The sequence below is a fragment of the Gymnoscopelus braueri genome (assembly GCF_963280865.1).
Source record: "Gymnoscopelus braueri genome assembly, chromosome: 22".
NCBI lineage: Eukaryota > Metazoa > Chordata > Actinopteri > Myctophiformes > Myctophidae > Gymnoscopelus > Gymnoscopelus braueri.
Genome location: NC_137624.1, coordinates 10,459,049 through 10,483,972, shown reverse-complemented (window position 1 = coordinate 10,483,972; position 24,924 = coordinate 10,459,049). Strand labels below are relative to the sequence as shown.

Here is a 24,924-nt window from a genome sequence, read left to right as displayed (position 1 = left end):
CATGGAGAAAGCCTGGGACCTGAGGAAAAGAGCCTTGTACAGCCAGTAGGAGATATGTACCCTATGTTTTGTTTTGTTCTGTTGTTAATGCCATCTATGTTGTATGACCAAAAATGTACTTTGTAATATTGTCATTATGGTTGAAAAGGTGTCATATAATCCCATGAGGGATTGGCCACTAGGTGGCATGACACTAAAATAGTAATGAATCATCACCATCAATCATCACAATTTGCACAATGCAATTGTTGAACGTTTTCAGAAATAGCGAAAATAGCTAATCTACAAGCTCACACGCCTAACTGTCTGACTGTACCTTGTTTACATTTCTGTCTATAAAGTATTCAATCAACAACGCATCACAATGCTGTTGTGTGCTTACATAGTCTAATTTAGCTATTTGTTGTATGACAAATAATATAGAGCTTAAGTGGTTAAATGTCATTGACACTCCCTATATATATATATATATATATATATATATATAAAATAAAATATATAATTTATATACATACTGTATTATGTAAATAGAGAGAGCATTGTGCCAGAGGAAGTACTCTAGTCCTTAACATGCTGCCTGGTGTTATGCATGTATTCCTCACCTTTAAGATGCCTTTTATTTTTACTGTGCACTACTTGATAGCACCAAGGAGCTTCCTGCTTAGAGATTCCCCCCCCCACTTTGGTGCCTGCCAGTTAGGAAGAACCCCCCCCCACACACTGTTCTTTGTTATAATGTAATCACTAGTAAATTCATATAAGGTTCCCTCTGTCATTTTGTTGACATCTTCGTTTTCTTATAGGAAACATGTATTGGTTAAGAATGGCTTCATCCCTTCCATGATTTCATTTTAAATTCAGGTCTATTTATTTAATATGAAAATGGTTTACGGTTTCATTTTAAATCCAGCTCTGTAAAATGGTTTATAAGAACTGAAGATCGTTTTTCATTAGACAGTTTACAATTCGAATAAAAGTGGCAAATAAACATCTATCGTAATCATGTGAATATCAACTACAAACCAGATTATCTATTCTCTAAATGTTAGTACAGAAAGATGAAAGTGATTGAGCCTGGAGACAGATTGATGTACACACCTGACAGATGTAAAGATGTAAATATGTACATTTAATTATAGATTTTAACGAGTGGATGAATACAAAATAAATATGGTACGGTATTTATTTATTTAATCTGTTTACAGTGTACTGTACAGTCTGTTCTGTTAGAATGTATACGTCTATACAGACATATGAGAGAGAGAGAGGTTTCACTTGAATGGATTTCTACATGAGATATTATCATTATTATTTAATAGCCTAGAGAACAACAGCACAATGAGCAGCCTGGCCCGTCAATAAATGCACTGACCTTGGTACTGCATGGAGGGTGCCTGTGGGAAGGGGGAGTAGCCCTGAGGGGAGCTGTGGTGGAAGCCCTGGGGAGCCAGAGAGAGCTGCTGGTGTGAGTGTCCGAGCACCTGGTGCTCTCTGCCCACAGAGTGGTCCGGGGACAGGGAGGAGGACGACGACAGTCTCCCGCCGGCCATGGGACGCCCCCCTCCCCCGGGGAAGCCGTGGGGCTCCAGGTGGCCCGGCCTCTGCTGGCCCCCTCGGGCTTGAGGGCTCAGGTGGAGGTCCATGGGCTGCGAGATGCTGCAGTCGCCGGGGCTCTCCTGCTTTATCCTGTGGCACGCGAACGGGAGCGACGCGGACGAACCGGGCTCCGAGGCGGCGCTCACACAGGCTTTGCTCACGTGCACGCCTTGGCTGTAATCGCCCACGTCCAGAGTCGTTTTGACCACAAACTTGCCCTGGAGGCTGGTGGCGTGGAGGTACGCGGGGTCCAGCTCGGGCCTCATGAGCTCCGCCACGAAGCCGCCGGACGGAGAGACGTCGTTGATGTCCGGGATGGTGTAGAGCAGCTCGCTCCCCTGCGGGGACGGGAGGGCGTAGGATGAGGGATAGCCGGGGGATGGAGACAGGGCCTGGGATGAGCTGCAGGCCATGGCAGCCTCTTGTTGCTGTTGTTGTTGCTGCTGCTGCTGTTGCAGCATGGAGTTGGACAGAATGAAGTCGTAGTCCAGCAGGTCCAGGTCTTGCTCCGAGTCTTTCTTGGCCTGCATGCCAGGGCTGCTGCTGCTGGTGGTGGTGGTGGTGGTCACGGTAGTGGCGAGGTCTGGGTCCGAGCAGCTGCTCCCGGTTGACATGCAGGGCCTCTTAAGATGGCACAGCTCCTCCTTCCATCTCTAGAGGAAACACACATGGACTTTAATAATGCTTCAGTAATGATTTGATTTTACAATGTTAATTTGTCTTTTTGTATTCATTATTATTGTTTATTTTTTGGTTTTATTTAACTTTTTTTAGTTGTACATTTGTATTGTATTTGCTTTGTTCAGGACCCCAGGAAGACTAGAGACTCATTTCATGTGTCTCTAATGGGGATCCTTTAATAAACATAAACATACATAATGTAGGCTACCTGAATACACCAGTGGTTCTTAAACCTTTTCAATTTAAAACACTTCCATAACTCTGAGAGTGTACAAAATGGAACCAAATGGACCCGTAAGGGTCCATTTGGTTCCATTTGTACACTCTTAAGAGTTACAGTCCTTCAAGGGTCCATTTGGAACCCCATGAAGGATCCCTGGAGGGTCCATGGACCCCACTTTGAGAACCGCTGGAATACACTATTGAAGTAATCATATAGGCTACAGAAGGACTACAGAAGGAACATAAAACTTAAGACACTACCCTAAAACATTTGCCCACACGAAATGAATTCATATTGCAGTAAACCTCTAGCTGTCATAGTGCTCGTTTTAGATATACAATCGGTTGACAATTTTGTTTTAGGGCATTTCAGAGAGAAGCACAGTCAGTGCCTGTAAGTAAAATATGGTGAAAATCTGATATTGTGACATTTATAAGTCACAGTTTGAGACAGCTACTGCCCACTGATCATTCGTATTCACACTTTGTAGTGTGCAGTGGCGTGGAGCAATGGCTCTCAAACATTTTCATGTCAAGGACACCCACATTGATACACTGTATATTTGGCCGTGGACCACCATCTGAAAGGATTTTGTGCCAGCTAGGGACCCCCACAAGAGAAGATTTGTGTTATAAATGCAACAACAAAAAAAAAGATTAAGCTATTCCACATTTTGTATTTGTTAATGTGCAAAGACTTGTGTAGTGGACACATGAGAGAATAATAAACAAGTCTCAAGTCTGCTGTCGTTCAATAAATTCCAAAAGCATTTGAAATGTTTTTTTGGGGTCATGCAAGACCTAACAGTAACACTAACAGTAACACTAACAGAAACACTAACAGTCCATGTGGGTTTATCATTCATTCAGTCTCCAAGTGCTCAAAATAAATGTACAGTATAGCCTAGGACAGGTCCAGTGTTGCCATGTCCGCTTATCATAAGCGACTTTGGGCTTGTTTTTCTGGTAAGTTGCTTGTAAATATTGGTTGTTTTTTTGGGGGGGCTTGTTTCTTAAATGTACTTGCTTATTTTAGGCTTGCTTCCTAAATGTGTCATTATTATTTAAACCCAGAGGTTCTCTAATATTTTTATGAAAATGTGCAGCAGGGAGCATTTGTGTTGTTAGAAGAATGTTTATTGTAAGAGTATTTGAAAATAGCAGATCAACAAGCTCATGCGACACGTTGTGAGCTTGTAGATCTGCTATTTTCAAATAGCCGACGCATATATAGGTTTAAAAGTGCTCATGTGGCCTAATTTGCTTCTTTTGGGTTTGTTTTCATAGACCTGGTTGCTTGTTTCTCTCGCAAACCCTGGCAACGCTGGAGTGCTGCTGGTGCTACGCCCCAATACAGCGACGCAGACTCTGTGCCAAATGCCAATAACATAAAAGCAATATAATATAGGCCTTATTAAATTAATAACCAAAGGGAATTTAAAGTATAGTAGGCTATACGCTAAAGGGATTTGCTTGGTAAATATGAGATTATGCTGCTTATTGGACAGTTAGATGAAATGTTTGATAATAAAAACAGCCCATAGATGTACTCACTAAATTGGCAGGTCCCATAGATTTACTCTTGATGGTCGGACCGCTCATGGCAAATGTAGATATGGACGGGAGAAGTGTTCCACTTAAAGCCATCTCCAAGTCATTGGGTGGTGGTTGCCTGGAAATAAAAATAAATTAAAAAATATAAAAATTTCAAAAAATGTAATCCTTATTGTAGGCAATACCCCAAGAAAGCAAGCAGCACAACAAAATTCAAAAAGCCTACAAAAGTTTTTAAAAGATCCACACCTCATCAATGAGAATCAAAAAGCCTACAAAAAATATTAAAAAAAATAATAACTGTTTTAGTCCAAGTTTTTTAAAAGATCCACACCTCATCAATGAGAATCTGCTGGGCTTTAAGTCCTTTGGAATGAATGTTGTTCCCCGAGAAGAAATAGGCAACCAGGCTACTATGTGCATGGGTTGTATCCTGCATTAATAATCGTTATCCGATCATATTTTTGATCCATTATTAAGTCATGGTCGCGCTGATCATGGTGGTGGTGATGGGCGCGCCGGCTCCATCAGGAGAGAGAGAGAGACAGACAGAGAGAGAGAGAGAGGGAGAGGGAGAGAGAGGCGACACGCGGGGATTCCCTGGTCACGAAGGGAACGAGACTGAGCCTGACGAGCCCGCGTGAGACGGCTATCCCTTAAATCATTGTCGTTTAGGACACGCCCTCGTTGCCCGGCAACGTCGAGCACTACAGGAACAACACGCACGAGGGAGGGAGGGAGGGAGGGAGACCCGGGGAGGCGGGGCGGGGGGAGAGAGAGAGAGAGAGAGAGAGAGAGAGAGAGAGAGAGAGAGAGAGAGAGAGAGAGAGAGAGAGAGAGAGTGAGAGAGAGACGTTTGTTTGTGTTCATCATAGCAACAGTGCCTGTTACTGCTGCTTTATTTATGTCATTCCACACTATATAGATTGTGTGGGATTTAAATAAAACCAACTCTTTACTACTTTATGTATGAAAGGTCAATGGCTCTCTTAACCCTTAAAGACCTAAGGCCGATTCTACAACATGCCTTCTAAATCCCAACAGTTTATTGAAAAACGTATGTTTCTATAATCAGTAGATAAAAAAAAAAATAGCAGACCTACAAGCTTGCAAGCTTGTATATCTGTTATTTTTGAATAGCCAAAGATATCTCCAAATGTCCCGGTCTTAGTGGGTTGAGAGCAGCTTCAAGCTCTGAAGTTGCTTCATTCAGTGGGTCTAAAGCATTTTCATTTCAAGGGCCCCCAAATTGATAGAGGTATTATTTAAGAGGACCTCCTCCTCGTTTTAAAAAGATATGGGGGTCCCCCATAATAAGAGAAGCTTAGTTGTTAATAAGATTTAGTACAGACTTTTCTACTGTAGGTGGAGTGAAACCTATGATCTGAATAGTCGATCTTTTTTCTCTCATTGGACTGCCTTCTAGCCGGTGAAATTGTAGTGACTATTTTCAACCTGGTGTCTCTATTTTGTGTATGTCATAGGCAAAAAGAATAAGAAGAAGTCAAAAAACTAAAAAGCTCACAAAATAGTTGAGCTTGTAGATTGCCTATTTTGCAACTTTTTATATGGTGCTTAACCCCCCCACACATATTACCCCTGGGGGTTCACGTTGAGAACCACTGACTTATCATGAGTACTGTAGGCAGGTTTTACCTTGTAAGTCTGATTAGAATCATATTACTTAAACCCTATATTCTTAGTAAAACAGACCTGAGTTGTAACTACTTGGACCACTTTTTTCCATCTACACCAAAAATAGCCGATCTAGTTGTGAGCTTGAAGATTGGCTATTTTTGGCGATCGATGCCCCCAGAATAGGGACGCTTTGGTTGGTATAGCTAATAGTAGAATAGTGATATGGCCTGCTTTTTATACACACAGGTAGCCTAATGCAGAATGTTTGCTAGACATGTAATTGTCATGACAATAGTACGGAAAGATAATAGTTTTGGTACACAGTTAGCGCTGCAAATATGCAAAACATAATCTAAATGCAAACCGTAGGGCCTAACTACTCTGGCTTCTGCAGGCCTGTGGGAGCAGTTTATGAGCAGTTGCTTTAACTAGAGTAGGCTACCTTACACCAAGTAGGCCAAATGTATCTCCATATAAACAATAAGCTATACTGACAGACTTCCCAGGCCTAGGAAAAGTCAGCTTTTTATGAAAAAAAAAGAAGATTTTCATAGTGTAGGCCTAGCTTGATCCTGTATATGGGAACAAAAACGAGCCCTGCATTTTACAAATCCTAAAAGTTCAGAATTGTTTGATCAGCTCTCGTTGTATGCTTATGATGTGGGTTTAGTGCAGTGTTTGCTCAGAGCTCTGCAAGCTAACATAAAACTATCTGGCATAATTAGAGGTTGAGTTCTTGTATGAGAGCAAACAAAGCGCTTGCTGTTGTTCCTGCTGCATCAGGATCTTGTCTGTTAGGCATGTCAATAAACGGCCTCTCTTTGGCTTCAACAGGACACATTTAAATAGCTGCACCTGTCATCTCCACAATCGCACTTTCGTTATCAGCAGGCTATTCTACTGCGTGATTGCGTGGTCCTCTTTAGAAGGCAAACAAAACTGGTAAGAAATATACACACCACTGAAGGAAACACAGATAGGACAGGTCTGTTAAAAAGTACCAAATAAAATTGCTCCAAACTGCCACCACAAATATCGACACTAAACAGATGTGCACACAAAATCCCCAGTGTTAATTTAAAACAATTTGGTTACACGTGAGCACTCTCAGAGTTAAACATGACATTTGTTACCAATAAACCCTCTATGGACAACATACGACCATTTTGAACCACTGTGACTGCATGGAAAGAAATGATGGTTTCAGTGTCACAGTGTTTTCACTCACCTGTTGTCTTTAAAAGGCTGCTTCCTGCAACAGGCAGGAGCACAAAGATAATAGCCATATTCTTTATGATGCAGGATAATGGCTTTGTAAATGAGTCTGAAAAGAAAGGATTCACTTTCACGACTGAGGTGGCTTGCGTTGTGAGAAGGACAGAGAGGAGAGAAACGGAGAGAAAGATGGTGAGGAGATAAAGAGAAGGGAAAGATGATGACACCATTGTGTGCCCTCCTGTCACAATGTCACAATGAAGTCATGGTGGGTATAGTAACTCGCAACCGAGAATGGAACTTGATTCTAACGCTTCACTTATCTGAACTGGAACTTAAAGGGCTGCAGAATGTGAGAGAGTTTCGATTATCCCACCAACAATGAATAATTTCAAGTTATAACACAATTCCCATTATCAGAGGGAAATATTGTCCTGTCCGCGTGCTAAAGACACTGGTGACATAAGTGAGAGAATCGGAAGTGGAAAGACTGAGGTAATGTTATTGTATCAACAGGGACGGTCATGTGAATACTGTCGATACTTAAGAAGTGTCATATTCTCCCCAATTAACTCCCCAATTTGGTCACACATGTTGTCATGTTATGCTTGTCCTATCACAGCAGTTTGACATAACCAGGCTGAAGCAACGCCTCCACTTTGTCTCGTACAGGTGAGCTCAGGTGTTGTTGCTGGCCGCCTCAATGAAGTTTCCCTGTGATTAAACCACTTGTGTTTTCACAACAGTTGCTATAAGAGTATTTCCTATTATTAGAAAGAGGAAAAAAAGAACCAGTGATCCAGCACTTTCAACCTGGCGTCACTGTTTTGGACATGTCATTAGAGGTACGTCAAATTTGTCAAAAACTGCAGAACGTCTTCCAAAAGACTCCTTTTTTCAAATTAGAAAATATATTAAAAACAAAAAAAATCTTCAGATTTTGAAAATGTTTCAAAAACGAAACATTGTCAAACGTTGCGTTGATGTGACACACTGCACAGAGGGAGCTTGTAGATCGTCTGTTTCCGCTTCTTTTATTTTGAAAGCTTTCAAAAGTACTCAAGTGTAAATAACAATAAAATTGATGCAGACCAATACTCTCTACTCATATTATCAGTTCAAGACAAACAGACAAATAACTCAAACTCAATCAAGTGTGAGTGTTTTTATCATACTTGTGACTGGCAGTCTAGTCCCTCTGGAAGACATCCAAGTGAACATGAGCACCAGTGGATCATAACTCCAGATATTGAGGTTTTCTATGCTCTCTTCCAGATGCTGTTCAGTAATTAAAAAATAGCTTTCATTCTTTCCTTAACTCTTGAAAGTTGAGTGGAGTTATTTATTTATTTATTCTTAATGCGGTACTTCACTCCCCTCAACTACAAAAGCCCCCAGATTAGTTCTAATGCAATTATATTTGTCATGACCGTTTTTTCACCCAAGTAAGATTGAACTCCAATAATTGTTTGCAATAACACAAATGCTTCAATCATAAACATTTCCTCAATTGTGCAGCAGTAGTTTAACCCCTGAATGGGATTTTATTTTATTTAGTAATGTAACCTTTTATTTTATTTTATTCGTACCTAAAACAACATTTCAGATAAAGTGAGATAATTACATAGAAGGGTCATGGAGAGGTCAGTTATACACCAGTGAAACAAACAATGTTGAACACGTTAAAGCTACAAATACTGTATAGGGCGTTCTGTCTACTGTGTCTCATTGGTGGGATATGGACAGCACAGAAACCTGCCTACCAATGTCATCGTCTGTTCTTGGGAAGTTAGCAGGCTGAAATAAAAGCTATTGTTCTTGCATTAATAAAAAGAATCGAACAAAGTTTGAAATCTTGTTTGAAATGACCAAAACCTGCATGCCTACCAATGATGTCACTGGTAGGCAGGTTTCTGAACTGTCCACAGCCCTCCTCTGAGACCCCGACCCAAGCAGACAGAAATTGTACCGTCTTAAAATGAGCATCCGTGAGGACCAATTACAAGACATTATAGTAAGATCTACAGACCTTTTTAGCGAGCCAACATACAGTACTACCTGAGCTCATATTTACACATCCTCTCAGAATGGGAGTAATGACCTACAGTAAGATGACAGACCCATTTGATTAATCTTGATTCGTTATAATTAAAAAGCCAAACCTGATCCTGAATCAGCACTTACTCTGAAATGCACGATGAACCCCAGGGCCAGCGTTTCAGCTCAGCTCAGCATAATCTGTTACCACACCGAAGAAACCACAGTTCATTAGCCTACATCTGTCACCTTAGTGCAGGCATCCACCCAGTGTTCGATTTGTAAAACGAAAAAAAAAAAACAGAGGGACGGAGGGGGGTACATTTTCGTAACTATTTCGGCTCTATATCCTATCACCATTTTTTTTCTTTTTGTGTTTTTTCGTAAATGAATGTCCTACTTGATCACACAAAAGCATCAAAAGTACCAGATCTGTAAGCTTGAAACGCGGCATGAAGCGACGCGTTTTGAGCTTCTAGATCTGCTACTTTTGCCATTTTTGAATTTGAATCCTGAAAAGTAACAGTTTTGGACATTTCTGCCGTTTCCACCCGACAGAGACGATATACTTTGTTGACAAGTAGCAAAAATAGCCGATCTACAAACTCACATCTAGTCGCAATGTGAAATACATTGTGAGCTTGTAGATCAGCCATTAAAATGAATTACCAGAGGGGGGATATCAAAAGCAGAGGCATAGGTTTTCACCCCCTTCAACTCCCCCCCCCCCCCCACCCCCCAGCAAATCAAACCCTGTTTAGACCACATAGAAGAAACCACAGTTCATTACATGTGTCACCTTGGAGCAGACATCCACCAACAAACAATGCCTTGTGAAACCACGCAGAACGCTGCACCGCACGCCTAAAGCCCCACGGTGGCAGAGATTGGTTATTGCTCCCTTCACAACAAAACAATTCCGAGCTTGTTTTTTTTTCCTGACAGCTACTGTACCGTTGTTGGCAAACCATAACAACAACAACAACAACAGCAGGAGGAGCCCGGTCTGAAAGCTCCGCTGTGTGGTGCTGGGTATGCAATATGTGACGTGTGTGAGGGGGCCGTTTGTTTACAGAACCCCAGCCAAGCACCTCACAGCCGGGGCAGGGATGCGGCTGACCACCGCTGCTGCTGCGCTTTGCATAAGTACGGTATACGGTTCGGAGCTTGGGTTCCCGGGTTCAGTAAAAGGGTGGGGAGCTGGAGCAAAGGAGATTATGGAAGGTGAAAGTCAAGGAGAGGAGGAAGTGGAGAGAGAAAGCGTAAAGAGAGAAAGGAGAGGAAAGCAAATTGTGTGGGAGGGGAGAGAGAGAGAGTGAGAGTGAGAGAGAGAGAGAGAGAGAGCTCCTGCCGGTTTGCAGGCTGTCCAGCCTCTGCCTGTGCTGGGATTCCTCAGCAGCCTTAAATATGCCAGTTATTTTTAACCGGCAACGTAACAGAGCCCAGTGCCGGCCCACTCTGTTACAATGTTTCCCCTCTGTCAGGAGGGGAAATGGATGGGAGCCACACTTCCTGGTCACATGACAGAGCCGGCCGGCAGGGAGCCGAGTCAGAGGAATACAACAGGGGAAGTGGGGGAGAGCGAAGGGGGGAGGAAACAGGGCACGCGCACGGAGACAGAGACAGAGACAGACACAGACACACACAGACACACACACACACACACACACACACACACACACACACACACACACACACACACAGTGCTACTATACTTGTGCGGACCTCAACATTTCGGTATGGCAATTTTATGAATGATGAATGAATAATTTTTGCACTTTTTAACACTGACCCTAAAGCCGAAAATAGCGGATCTACATGCTCACAACACGTCACGCTGTGACCCGTTGTGAGCTTATAGATAAGGTATTTTCGGTGAGTGACGCCGGTGCGCGAACCAAGTATAAATCATGCATAACTCCAACCCTAAACCCTAACCTCTAAATGTCTAACCCTAACCTCATCCTGAATCTTTTCCTAATTGTAAGCCTAAAAAGGCTAAAAGTCGACCAGCACAATGATGATTTCTCTAATACTACATACTATACTTGTGAGGACAATTGGGCCTCACAAGTATAGCCACACACACACACACACACACACACACACACACACACACGCACACACACACACACACACACACACACACACACACACACACACACACGTGCGCGCGGCGATCCCTCTCATAACTTTAACCCTCTACGGTCTGAGAGGGCATACCGGCCAGTGAGTGAGAGCCTCAGACGAAGGCAGGCTGTTTCAATCAGCTGCTCGGATGTCGGGAGCCAAACAAACAGAGCAGATGGTGGAGATTGGCGTTCGTGAGTCGTGGAGGAAATGAGAGCGTGGGTACGGTACATCAGCAGACGAAGGGGGCGGAGGGAGGGAAGGGGAGGGGAGGGCCCCGTGACGTCAGCGCCGGGCCCCGCCAGGATTAGAAGCCTCTAAAAAGAAAAAGGTCCAGGTCTGGATGGCTATAAGCTATTTCTTTGCCGGGCAGAGAGGAAGAAAACATGTCTCTCGGTCTGTCTGACAGGGGGAGAATCAGGGGCTTCCCATGAGCTCAGCTGGTTAGTAAATAGTAAGTATACATTTTATTTGTATAGCACTTTTCACAGAGAGAACTCACATACAACAGACATAAAAACGGCAAGAAACATTCAAATGATAAGAAACAAAACAAAAACACAATGCATCTCAGGAAAAAAAAGAAGAAAAAAAAAGAAGAAAAAAAACATACATTATGAGGAACTCGGGATGGCAGCTAAACAAACCATACTGTAGTTAGATTAGTTGATAATAGTCCAACTTTGAGTCATGGATTATTGTGTACAACTGTTCAGTAACTGTACCACCATTGACAGTTTATTTACAGTATATCGTCATTGTTGGGTGGAAACCTCTTACCTCATATGTCCAAAAACACAAAAAGTTTAAATATGGAGATATGAGGCTTCTGCCCGATAGCATCGATATACTGTAACGTTCAGAAATTATGTGTATTGTGAAGCTTTCCTACAGCCACTGGGACTTAACTGGCTTGCTCAAGGTTAACTGAAGGGTATTTCTGAAGGAGGGGGGGAGAGTCACTTTTCAGTTTTTTTCAATCATTCTTTCCCCCAGTAGTCCATGAGCCAGAGCCCCAAAATTGAGCAATTATTATCGAAAGAGTGGGCAAAACCAAACCTATATTAAATTGTTCAGAGGGTCAATACGAGTAAATAAATGTATGATAACCTCACCACAGGAGCAGCTTTTTCATGGTTATCACACATTTTGTAATTTTCCCCATACGTACATGACAGGTCAAAAAATGACAAAATTTTAAAAAGAGTTATCATAATGAAACTTCCTGAGTTGATTACTTACATGAAGACAATGATTTATCGTATTACAAGTTTTCTGAAATTGTATATTTAAATATGCAAATTAGGCATTAGAAAATATGCCCAAATTTGCATAACTTTCCAGAATCAACATTGGACAAAGCCAGAGTCAACATACTTATTTCATTTTGTTAAGATGTTGGAGTCAAAGGTTTTTAACAAGGGAATATTCAATATCTGGCTCAATTTTGGGGCTCTGGCTCATGGACTAAATGCCTAATTTGCATATTTAAATATACAATTTCAGAAAACTTGTAATACGATAAATCATTGTCTTCATGTAAGTAATCAACTCAGGAAGTTTCATTATGATAACTCTTTTTAAAATGTTGTCATTTTTTCACCTGTCATGTACGTATGGGGAAAATTACAAAATGTGTGATAACCATGAAAAAGCTGCTCCTGTGGTGAGGTTATCATACATTTATTTACTCGTATTGACCCTCTGAACAATTTAATATAGGTTTGGTTTTGCCCACTCTTTCGATAATAATTGCTCAATTTTGGGGCTCTGGCTCATGGACTACAGGCAGTGCAAGCCTGCAACCTAGCATCTTTGTAGTTACAGGTCACTCTCTATCCACGTAGCATCCTTCTAGTTACAGATCACTCTCTATCCACCTAGCATCCTTCTAGTTACAGGTCATTCTCTAACCCAGTGTATATCAACCCTGGCAAACGTCCCAATTTTGGGCCGGGGCTACTGCTGAGGTGTGCCGCGCCGTTTGAAGAAGGTTTGAAAAAATATCATTTTGAAAAAAAGAAAAAAAAAAAACTTTTTTTTTTTTACAATAATAATAATCAGGCGTGCAAACAGCCCCGAGGTGAAAAGGGTGACAACTGTTTTTTTTCGGGTCAGGTGTCACACTATTGCCCTATTTGGATTCAAAACGGCTAGTGGAAGCTGAAAAGCTACAAGTTTGCATGTCTGAATAATGCAAAAACAGAAATATTTGTTTGCATTTGCTTTTTTTCTCCCCCATATGATTTCATAATAAAAAAATGCGTATCGTATCGAAGTTGTGTGCCAATATCGTATCGTATTGTTTCATGAAATTAGTGTATCGGCACACCCCTAGTGTGTGTGTGTGTGTATATATATATATACATATAATTATATATATATATATACCGTATATCTAGGTGTGCCCTGGGATCTTTTGGCTATGCCAGGTGTGCCTTGGCACAAAAAAGGTTGATATACACTGCTCTAACCACCTAGCATCCTTCTAGTTACAGGTCACTCTCTATCCACCTAGCATCCTTCTAGTTACAGGCCCACTCTACCGCCTGCTCTTGTGAGCTTGTAAATCTGCTACTTTCACCAAATGTTTTCCAATTTTTGCCAAATGTTCACCTATTATGACATGCCCAGAAGAAGAATAGGGACTCTAGGGTTCATGTGGTTAAGTCTGTTTGTCGCATCATGTGCTCTTGCAAATGTACTTCTTGCAGTAACAGGTTAATCTTTGTCTGCATTTAACATTATATTTGGTGTGCGTGTGTACGTGAGCGTATGTGTGCGATGTGCGTGCGCGCGTGCGTGTGTTTGAGTGTGTGTGCACTGCGCATGCATGAGTGTACATGCAGATACATGAGTGAGTTGGTGTTCGGGTAAATGAGATGGTATTGCACCATGGACTACAAGGACAGGTTCTGTGTGAATAAGTGAGTCTTTCAGCTCAGAACATTCTTGAGGTTTTTGGGGGTAGAAGGGCCTCTTTCAGCCCTGTGTATCTGAGAACATTTATGTTCCTGTGCAATGTGGTGGACAATATTAACCATCAACCCACAATCCATTATTATGATTTGATTTTTCGTTTATTTTTTAATTAAATAATACCTGGAATTTATACAGCGCTTTTATAAGTAACAAAGTCACTTTACATGTGTGTGGTGGCCGGGGGGAGAAAAAAAAACGTTCTTAGGAAAAAACTAAGACAAGTAAATAAGAAGTATTAAAAGCAATAAAACAGTAAAAACAAGAGTTGAGATCAGGTTTGATTGTGATGAGTGATTCTCATCATTACATGATTGCATTTTTTAATTGAATATTGTCTTTTGAATGTTTGACTAATATGTGTTCAGTCTTAAACCAACATGTGTGGGCAATGCTGTAACAGAAAATGGTGTAATGTTAAAGATAACATTCAAATAAGCTTGTGTGTGTGTGTGTGTGTGTGTGTGTGTGTGTGTGTGTGTGTGCGCGCGTGCGTGCGTGCGTGCGTGCGTATATATGTATATGTGTGTATATATATATATATATATACGTACGTACGCACACACACACACACGCACGCACGCACGCACGCACGCACGCACGCACGCACGCACGCAGGCAGGCAGGCAGGCAGGCAGGCACGCACGCATGCGCACACGCACACGCACACGCACACGCACACGCACAGTACAGTATATTATATACAGTCACGATTATACTATAAACCTCAAGCCTTCATTAAAAGTGTCAAATACAGCTCTAATATGACTCCCAGGCTACACCTACGGTGTTAGAAAGGTTACTGGTGAAACAAACGAACACTAAAGTTTTTAACAGTCCCAGAAATCAGATCCCAAACTGCATGAGCAATTATTGCGATCACCAACTTTGTGAAGCCTTCCAGAGCATGCTGGCATATATTCAGAGGCAGCTAATAGGTCACCTATCCCTCTCCATGCTCAAGTATGCCTTTAGACCACAGCAATTACATTTTCATTTTTATCCCACTGTGCTTTTGAAGCACACTGAAATATGAGATGCTGTATGAGAGTTTCTGTGGTCGCTTGCTATAGAAATGTAGCCTAAATGTATTTTAACCACTTAAACTCTGGATACTTGACCAGAGTCCCCCAGGACGCTATACTAGTTTTCACTCTACACTAAATATCTTCCGCGGAAATAGCCGCTGCAATGCGTTGCGAGCTGCTAGATCTGCTATTTTCTTTCTAAATGTTTTGTTTGATTGATTGAATATTGTATTAGGCAAAAATGTAAAACAGCACAGTTACATTTAAAATACTTTGTCTAAAAGGTCCGTTCATGAAAGTCCTTGCGGTCCAATGAGGTCCTTGGTATTCAATTCATAGTCAATGTTTGCCCCCTGGAATAGGGACACTAGGGTTTAGCTGGTTAAATCTTTTTTTCTGGCAACTCAAGGCTGCACACTTGATTTGGATGCTGTATACAGTAGGACTTTTGATATTTGAGGTGTGAATGTTCATTTTAGACAATTGGCCTGAAAAAACATCTATCAGGAGACCACAAGTAATGTGGTAAATGTAAATGTAATTTTCTCTTTTGTACATTATAGTGTTTATTGTGTTAATTTTGTTATGCTATGTAGATTCATTGAATACATAGGCACACAATGGAAACAAGTCCGCACGACTTATGCTTTTAGCTTTAACGTCTTAATGTACCACGTGCTGTTTACATTTCTGACTAATGAAGTATTCAATCAATCAGTCAATCAATCAATCAATATGGTGATTTGGTAGTGGATATTGAGCATCACTACAGTTTTTCGGGATTTGTGATTCAAATACCGTTGGTTCTCGAGCGGTGAATGACCAATACATCGTTCTTCACCCTGTCATGACGAACTCCAGACTGAAGAACATTGAGTTGAGGTCCAACATATAGAGTTTGGCATTATAATTGGCTGAAATGCACGTGGTAATTGTTGTCAGATTTCTGGGTACCGGGCGTGCGTTCCTGGGAAGGTGTGGGCTCTCTGTTTTCCCACTGGGAGTGGTGCAGAATGTGTGACCTTTTACTGGGGGATCGACCGTTTTTCAGGCCTGAACTCAAATGTCTGGAAACGTGCCTGGATTCCGTGCAACCATCCAGAGATGTAAGATGACAATAATAATCCCAAACATCAACACGTTGAGGTTTTTCTGGATGATCCATGGTTTCTACCCTGTTGAGAAACTCCCTTAACTCAGACAAGGGAACTCCTAATAAATCAGTCATTTAATGAGCCAGGAGGAATCGAAATGTCACCACAGTTTGTATAAGCTCTGCTCCGGTATGAAGTTGAACCTTGGACCATTATGTCTTGATGGAAAAAGAGAACGACAAAAGGTGAAGTGTGGGGAAAAAAAGGAACGCCATGAAAAGTGAAGGACCACAAGAAAAGGCATGGAAAATATTGTCACAGAACAAGGATTAGGAGTTCAGTTGAGACATTGTTATATATAGTGTGTATATACTGTATTTACAGAATATACAGTATATTGTCGCTGTCTGGGAAAAATCTCCTTTCTCTTCTCTGTTTGTTTTTTCCCCGTAAATGAATGGTAAATAAATGTCATCATACATGTCACACAAAAGGACTGAACATGGCAGATCTACAAGCTTACAACGCATCACGATGCAACACGTTTCTTAACGTGTTTTTTAATTTATTTTTTAATAACAAAAACGGAACGGTTTTGGACGGTTTCAATCCGACAGCGACGAAAAACTGTGTAGCCCTTACATATTGTACATATGGTACTGTACTTACAGTACATACATTGTCTCTCTCTCTCTCAATGCATTTGTGCTTCATTTAGACACGGTATCATCATCAGGAGGACGTTTTCAAGGCCAAGTGACCAAATGAAATCACAAATGGCATATTGTGGTAACCTTAATCAAACTACAAATCATTTCAAATTGATTAGCCCAGCTGGAATGTTAAAGAAAGAACAATACACGACAGGCCTAATTTAAATGATGGCTTCTCCAGTCTGACATTTTATTGACATCATGCTGAGTTTAATTGAGGAGAGGGGGGGGGGGTGTGGGGGGACTGCATAACCAAAACCAGATGGGCCACCAGCTCAGGAACTGGTAACAACCCCCCTCCTTCTGCTCTCACACACACACACACACCCCACACACACACACACACACACACACACACACACACACACACACACACACACACACACACACACACACACACACACACACACACACACACACACACACACACACACACACACACACACACACACACACACACTATTCTATACATACATTCATATATACTATATATCCATATTTCAACTTGTGTTTTTTGTAAATGAATGCCCTACTTCATCATACAAGAGTGTCGCACAAAAGCAGTGAAAATAGCAGATCTACAAGCTCACAACGCATCGCGATGCGACGCCTTGTGAGCTTGTAAATCAGCTATTTTCACTATATTTAAAACAATAAAAAATGAACTTTTTTGGACATACATGGTTTCCACCCAACGGTGACAATATGAGAGCTGGCTCAGTGACATTTTTTAACCACGTAAAAAAAAGCTCATGAAACCTGAGCATTTCTTCAAATTCTCGTTAATGGATCCACTTTAAGTATCAATTAATTTTTATTTTCAATACCATGCTTTTCATATCAAATTTTATGTTCGGCACTTCAATGATGAGTATTCTGTCCAACCGCCCACCAAAGTGTCACAAAGGTTGAATATAGTTCCTTAAAGGTTTGTGTTCTTACCGCCCCCCCCCCATGCACACACGCACACGCACACGCACACACACACACACACACACACACACACACACACACACACACACAGGCTCTTCATTAGACACATGGATTTAATGTGTGTGAAACGAACGCAGCAGGCTGTTAGAAAGTTAAATTAGTAGGTTCACATGGACGTCTTTATAACCCTGATGGGAATTTTGCCACATCAGCGGGGGAAAAAAACCTCTTCATTTGTGGACGTTTTTGAACAGACATCAGAGACTTTTGATTTCATACCAACTGTGATCAATAGGGGGCTTTGAAGGAACTAAACTCATTTCACCAGCAATTAATGACTATTCAAGCTATTGCTTGTAAACTACAGTACTGTAATCAAACACAGAAAACCTTGATAGTACTATTATAATATTATTTAACTGGCAAAACTTTCCACATAAATATGCATACGCAGAACAAAAACATGGCTATGATTAAGTTTTGGCCATCAGTTGAAGTAAATCACTTTTCACTCTTCTTAATAGTTTGTTTTTTGTTTTTAATTAGATTTTTTACAGGACTCCGACATATTTGTAAAAAACAAAAAAACAAAACAAGATATATAGACTGTAATAAAGGCATGGCCTCCCTGTCCAATATTGAATGATGACAAACAAATCACAGTGCAGTCGAAGCCACACTATACTGGCTGGCTGTTGGCTGTGCGTGTCCGAGTGTGGTGAGGGTCTATTCTCCAGATCTTCCTCGTGTGAGACCTCCAGTGGCATTTCCAGTCATCTTGATCCTCCTCCATACATCTGGCTAGCCCGCCAGTACTTTCCGTCCACATATGACGCCCTCATGATCGATGCCAGTGTGTTGGCTCCCACAGCACCAGTTTGCTGTGTGGGAACTCCCGGTGTCTGTGGCATTGACCGGCCATACTTATTTTCCTGGCTGCTATCTTCTCACTCACTCTCGGTAACTCCCCCGTAGAGATGCTGGCTGGTAACGCGGTCGTTGCGGTTGATGTTTAGTACACTGCCACGTTACTTTCTGGTGTAGCACCCATCCAGGGACTTCTGCCGGACAGGCTTCAGGGTCCAGCACTTGGCCAAATGGAAAAAAACGTATCTACAGTATATACTGTATATCCAATATGAACATATGTTGGTGTAACTAAGAGGTTTGCTCCCTGGGTGCCGACGGCGTATTAATGGAGCTTCCCCACAACTCCTAATAGTTGGGATGGGTTAGGTGAAGAGGACAAATTTCACTTACATGCAAATGTACAGTGACAAATACCCCCCAAACAAAATGAAACAAGAAAACAGCAGAGTGAACATCCATCCATCCATCCATACACACACAAAATAAATGTTATAAAATGTGATGTTATCATTGGCTGAGGAACCGACAAGGTGTTTATGAAAAGAGAAGTATTCTCCATCCCATACCAGCTAAGAAAATAGAAAAGCAATAGAAATGGAAGGCACATGTTGGAACTGTCTTTTCTGTGCACCCGGTTAAATTTGTCAAGACACTGGAGTGATAATCTGAATGCAACTAAATAGGAGCCAGAAAACAACACAGAGAAGAAAGGCATTAAGGGGAAACACGTTAGGCTTCCTCAAGATATGACGCCAATGAAGCAGACCAAACAGTAAATAGAGGATCAGATTAATTACTGGTGTTGAACAATATGCCAGGTCTTCATCTAGACATCAGAAGGGTTTCTGATGTCTAGATGAAGACCACATTATGTCCTGTACACTGCTCATAGCAGTACATACTGTGAAGTATCTGGACTAGATGAAATGTTTCCCGTATTTGGGTTTGGTGCACTTGGCAACTTGGCAAGAGTTGGTACTTAACCGTAGCAATTTAGAGTGAACAAAGATAACGAAAGCTTACGCAACGCATTGGCTTCAAAGATGAAGCTGAAGTCAGAAAACAATTAAGTTGTAGTGAATGTGGACAAGTTATGGAAAGGTTAGGAACTGGGAGAGCAGATGATGCCCCCTGATATAGTCAGTACCGTGTCTCCCATAGCCATAATCTCTGAATAGAGTCTTCAACTACACCTCCCGAAAGCAGAGAAAGGAAGCTGTCATCAGTTCCTCATTTCCGTTCACGAAAATATATTTTAAAATATCTTTACATACAATTTTTGAATTTCCAACTCTGATAAGCAGCAAGCTATATGGCTTCAATTAATTTGCTCTACATTAGGAAAAATTGCAAACTGCAAAGACAAAACGGAAGAGGGGAGGAGGCGGGACATCCGCTTTACTTCCGGATCGTTTTTAGAGCTTCCGTTTCACAGACCATAGATATAGAAACCTAGATACCTCATTGGCCGCTGCAGTTCATTGGAGCGACCTGTATCGCGGCCGCCATATTAGAGGGGGCACGCTTCTCCCGGCCAATCACAGCGCGTCTTTTCCGGGACTATTTTTATACAACTAGATTCTGCCAAGTCTCGGAAAAGACGCGCTGTGATTGGCCAGTATTCAGGAAGCGTGCCCCCTCTAATATGGCGGCCGCGATACAGACGTCCCAGAGTCGGAGGAGGCGTCTACCTTTATATGTCTATGGCACAGACTGTATTACGCGTAAATACATCCTGCATCTGGGTTACGAAAAGACCCGCCCCCGCCTGCCTCTGATTGTCCAGAGCTCGTTGCCTTGTCAACAACTTGGCAAAGCCCCCTTCTGTGACGCACACAGAACTGCCTCTCACATGAGCGGACCGCCTTAAATAACTCCCAAAACCCTGCAATACCAGATGTGTCCGTGCATGGCGTGCACCGTTAAGCATTAGACTTCCAATTCCCAGCACCACGGGATCGAAATCCCACTCCTGTCGCTGTCTCTTTATCTCATCTAAAATGCGTTGCAAATTATTTTGTTAGGTTAAGGCATAGTTCTTCGCTCCCAACGAGGCAGACCACTCAGCCCACTTGTTGAGAACAAACTACAACAGTAGTAAAAAAAAACTGTTTCAACGACGGAGGTGCGCCGTTAGACGTCCACTAGATGTGTATGTGTGTATGCCTGTATGACGGAAGCGTTTTAAAATTGTGGGAGTCAACATTCTGGCTCGAGAGGAGAGACTAGTCAGTACCAAACCTGGTGACCTGGTGTTGTGGTCCAACTAGGTAGATACAAGTAATGAACCATATGAACGCTAAAAGTAGTTTAGATGCAGAACAAAAATGTTTAGTAAAGTTACAAAGCTGGAAAAGCTTGAAAGGGAGCACAAACTGAAGAGGTTGGAATCCATGAAATTCAAGGAATAGCCATGGATGTTTACACAAGGAATTAGGGATTTGTGGCCAGTAATTAACTACTATACGCTTATTGTACAACGAATAGCGAAAATAGCTGATTTAGAAGCTATTAAAAAAATAAGAATCTTTGGACATACAAACATTTTCACATATAATGACGTCAGTTTGAAAGTGAGAAACAAAAAAAACATTGTATCTATTGTATGTCATATTATTTACGAGTTATCCTGCCTGGTAAAACATGTGCATTCATCCATGAGAAAACTAAGCTAGGTAATACCTGGGAAGTGCTTCCTCTGGCCTCTGTATGAATTAGTCTAATCCTCTGGGATCCAGGTGTCAACGAGTTCAGAGCGAAGCCAAATGCACGTATAGAAGTTAAGGTGAGCAGTGAATGGTGTGAGCAGGCTGGAATGGCAGGCAGGTGTCTGGTCAAATACCCATTGAGATTAAAGGGATAGTTCACCAAAAAAAAAATCATCGATTAGTCACCCCATGGAGACTTGAATTCATGGATATTTTTTTAGTTTTTGTCGCATTCCTGAGCCAATCATTTGATGACCAGCGGACCGGTATAGGCAGCGGTTCCGGTAGGAGACACAAAGGAGACTCTTTCTGTCATCAAATTATTGGCTTAGGAATGCAACAAAAACAAAAAAATATCCATGAATTCAAGTCTCCATTGGGTAACTAATCGATAGGGGAAAAAGTCATTTTAGGGGTGAACTATCCTTTTAATGGCATAAAACGGCTTCTGCAACCAGCAGGCCTGTGGAAATAGCGACACCTTCTAGGCCATTAATGAGAACCACAGCGTTTTAATGACTTCCTCGTTGGCTTCATTTTGGAAACCGGATCCTTGCCGCCTGGTATAGACGCTCGGCAAGTCCGATGCACCACAGTGGATTCAAACCCCTAGACGAGAGAGCCAGGGCTTCTAGGAGAAGTGATACTGGGGAATGGCCATTTTCACGGACATCGGGAGTGTCTACTAAACAACTTAGTACAAATATAAAACAAATCCTAGTGTGCTTTTCCAAATGTGCCAGCAGCCAATTAAACACTTTCAACATGGCGTTCCTATTTTGGGCATGTCAAATAGGTGAACTTTTTTCGAAAGTCTTCAAAAGTCTTCAAAAATCTTCACAAATAGCAGATCTACATGTGTTCCGAGCTTGTATAGGCTGTTTTCATTATTCATCATGCAACGAAGTATCAGGTATGAAATATCAGTGGGGCTCAACCTTTTCTGGATCAGGGCCCACTTGAAAATCATGAATGTGTTCGTGGCCCACCCATCTGACCACTGCCAAATGGCTGCTGTGCTAAGTGGTCAGATGGGTGGGCCGCGTGCATTTTCAGAGCATGTTTATTTCAATGATCAATCAATCGATTGTGTTCCACCTTGGATCAATGGAACCTACGTAGTTTAATTTAAGTTTTTATGTATTGGTGTACCGTTTTTTATATTAATGTTTCATTATCATTAAAATGTTAGTGTTTAGCCAATTATTTGGGGCCCAATTGCAATACCCTCACGGCTCACCGGTGGGCCCCTGCCCACAGGTTGAGAACCACAGAGAAACAGAGCTTAAGTGGTTAACGTCGTTAGGGAATGGTCTGACTCACATAACAGGTGTGTTTACTACAGTATGTGACCTAGTTGCCCTGCCTTAGTTTATAGACCTACAGTCTGAATGGACTCTACCCAGCCAGTGTGACTTATTCCAATGTCCTACACATGCCAAGTATAGCAGGCCTGTATTGTCATTGTCGGGCAGAAACCTTGTAACTCTCCTTATTTCATATTTTTATTTTTCGTTTTCCCCTATTTTTTTATGTTTTTGCCCTATTTTATACTTCATCGTATGACAGTGTCATGTAAAAGTAGCGAAAATAGCCATAGCTGTTTTTGAAGAAACAAAAAAGAAAAGAACAAGTTTTGGGACATTTTTGACTATAACAACATGCCCAAAATAGTGATGCCACGTGTGTCTGTGGATTTTTATAAATATTTAACCAAAGAAAAGTATTAACAAGAGCCTGTGACTAAATAATCACTACATTGGATCCATTGGAACACCGGTTCCTTTTCCCATTTCCTGAAAAAATAACAGTTTTACATGGTTTTGAACCAACAGCGAATACATGTACAGTACTGTGTGTATATATATATATAAGTACAGTATGTATGGTCACTCACATACATGGCAGACGTGAGCTAGCAACACTTTGACCAGGAAAATATGATTCAGGATGTTGAGCTGTGGTGACATGTCTGAACATTATGGAACTTAGCAGAGATCCACATGAGACATGGGCACACACACACACACACACACACACACACACACACACACACACACACACACACACACACACACACACACACACACACACACACACACACACACACACACACACACACACACACACACACACACACACACACACACACACACACACACACACGTACGTCTCGTCTATGTGGCTGCATGGGGAAAAATACAACTTTTTGTTTGTCTTGGAGACTTGGGCACCAGTGTCACCACATTCAAATGCAGCGAAAAGAAGTCATCTTGCTATTTAAAGCTCACCAATGTTAACAATGAGGGACTTTATTCAGCCGGCCTTTTATTTGTGTTTTCTAGTTAAATAAGTCAGGGGCTCCTTCCTGTGCAAAGCAAACAAATGCAGGAACCGGCTCCACGGAGTGCAGAATGACGTCGAATAAGAACAGTGCGACAGTGTTTGTACCTGTTGTGACCCAAGACAGATTGGAACTGAACCTGTTGCAATGGGTTACTGTGCACAAGAAACCATAGTGTAAATACTGGACTTTTATTGTGCATTTCCTCAGGGTATTAGTTGACTGACAAGTCAGTCCATTTGGTCTCCAAATAACCGTGCTGTGTGCACATGTGTGTGTGTGTGTGTGTGTGTGTGTGTGTGTGTGTGTGTGTGTGTGTGTGTGTGTGTGTGTGTGAGAGAGAGAGAGAGAGAGAGAGAGAGAGAGAGAGAGAGACACACAGAAAGAGATTTAACAGACGTGTGTGTGGTGCGACCTGGAAGAACATGGTTTAGTGTGTCACTTTCTCACCTTTGTCATGGAGCTGGGAACCACTGCAGGGTAGACACACACACGCACACGCACACACACACACACGCACACGCACACACACACACACACACACACACACACACACACACACACACACACGACTATTTTTGGAACAGCCAACCAGAGCCCTTTGTTTCCATACTGAATTCATACTGGCCCATATGCCTCTGGTCTTGGTCATTATATGAAGTCATCAAATGTCTGCCTATATCAAAGTATTTAAAGATGACACCATATTTACTTATTTTTATTTTTTAGCGAACACACACACACACACACACATATATACTGTACTGAGTGTGTGTATATTTCATAATTAATTTATACAGTATTTATTGTAGAATCTTTTACAGAAATCTATCTATAAATTACGCAAATCTGTGTGCATGCATGTGAGTGTGTATCTGTCCATCACGTATCTCAAGAAGCGGCCAACCGGTCGACTTCAAACTCGACACGTACGTCGCAGAGGAACCCGGAGTGTGTTGCCTGAAGTTGGCCGGATCGGCGGTTGTCTAGAACCGCCCATTGTGGGCATATACGGAGATCCGGTTGTCCAGATCCAGTGGGTTCCACCACTACAGTTTATTCACATTGTGCAATTGGCTGTCAAACCTGTTCCTGCAGTATTTAATACCTCACCACAAGTTGCACAGGGCGAGAGGGAGGACCCTCCCCTCCCTGTGAGTCATTCACAGTTGTGCGTAAGCA

General features: G+C 41.9%; 2 protein-coding genes across 4 annotated transcripts in view; both read right to left on the bottom strand.

The window, feature by feature from the left end:
• add1 (adducin 1 (alpha)) overlaps positions 1 to 24,924 on the bottom strand; it is a 232,615-nt gene that overhangs the window by 31,888 nt on the left and 175,803 nt on the right. The window lies entirely within an intron of this gene.
• The window catches only part of klf4 (Kruppel like factor 4), a 109,860-nt gene that overhangs the window by 4,358 nt on the left and 80,578 nt on the right, over positions 1 to 24,924 (bottom strand). Inside the window, exons 1-3 of one of the 3 annotated variants that reach the window (XM_080420090.1) lie at positions 4,303 to 4,670; positions 4,054 to 4,171; positions 1,373 to 2,249 (exon numbers count right to left, since the gene is read on the bottom strand). In XM_080420090.1, coding sequence (XP_080276216.1) covers positions 1,373 to 2,249; positions 4,054 to 4,171; positions 4,303 to 4,307 — 1,000 coding nt within the window. In that variant the 5' untranslated portion in view covers positions 4,308 to 4,670. Of the gene's footprint in view, positions 1 to 1,372; positions 2,250 to 4,053; positions 4,172 to 4,302; positions 4,671 to 24,924 lie in introns of those variants that run through there. The other 2 variants (XM_080420089.1, XM_080420091.1) reach the window with 2 other exon arrangements.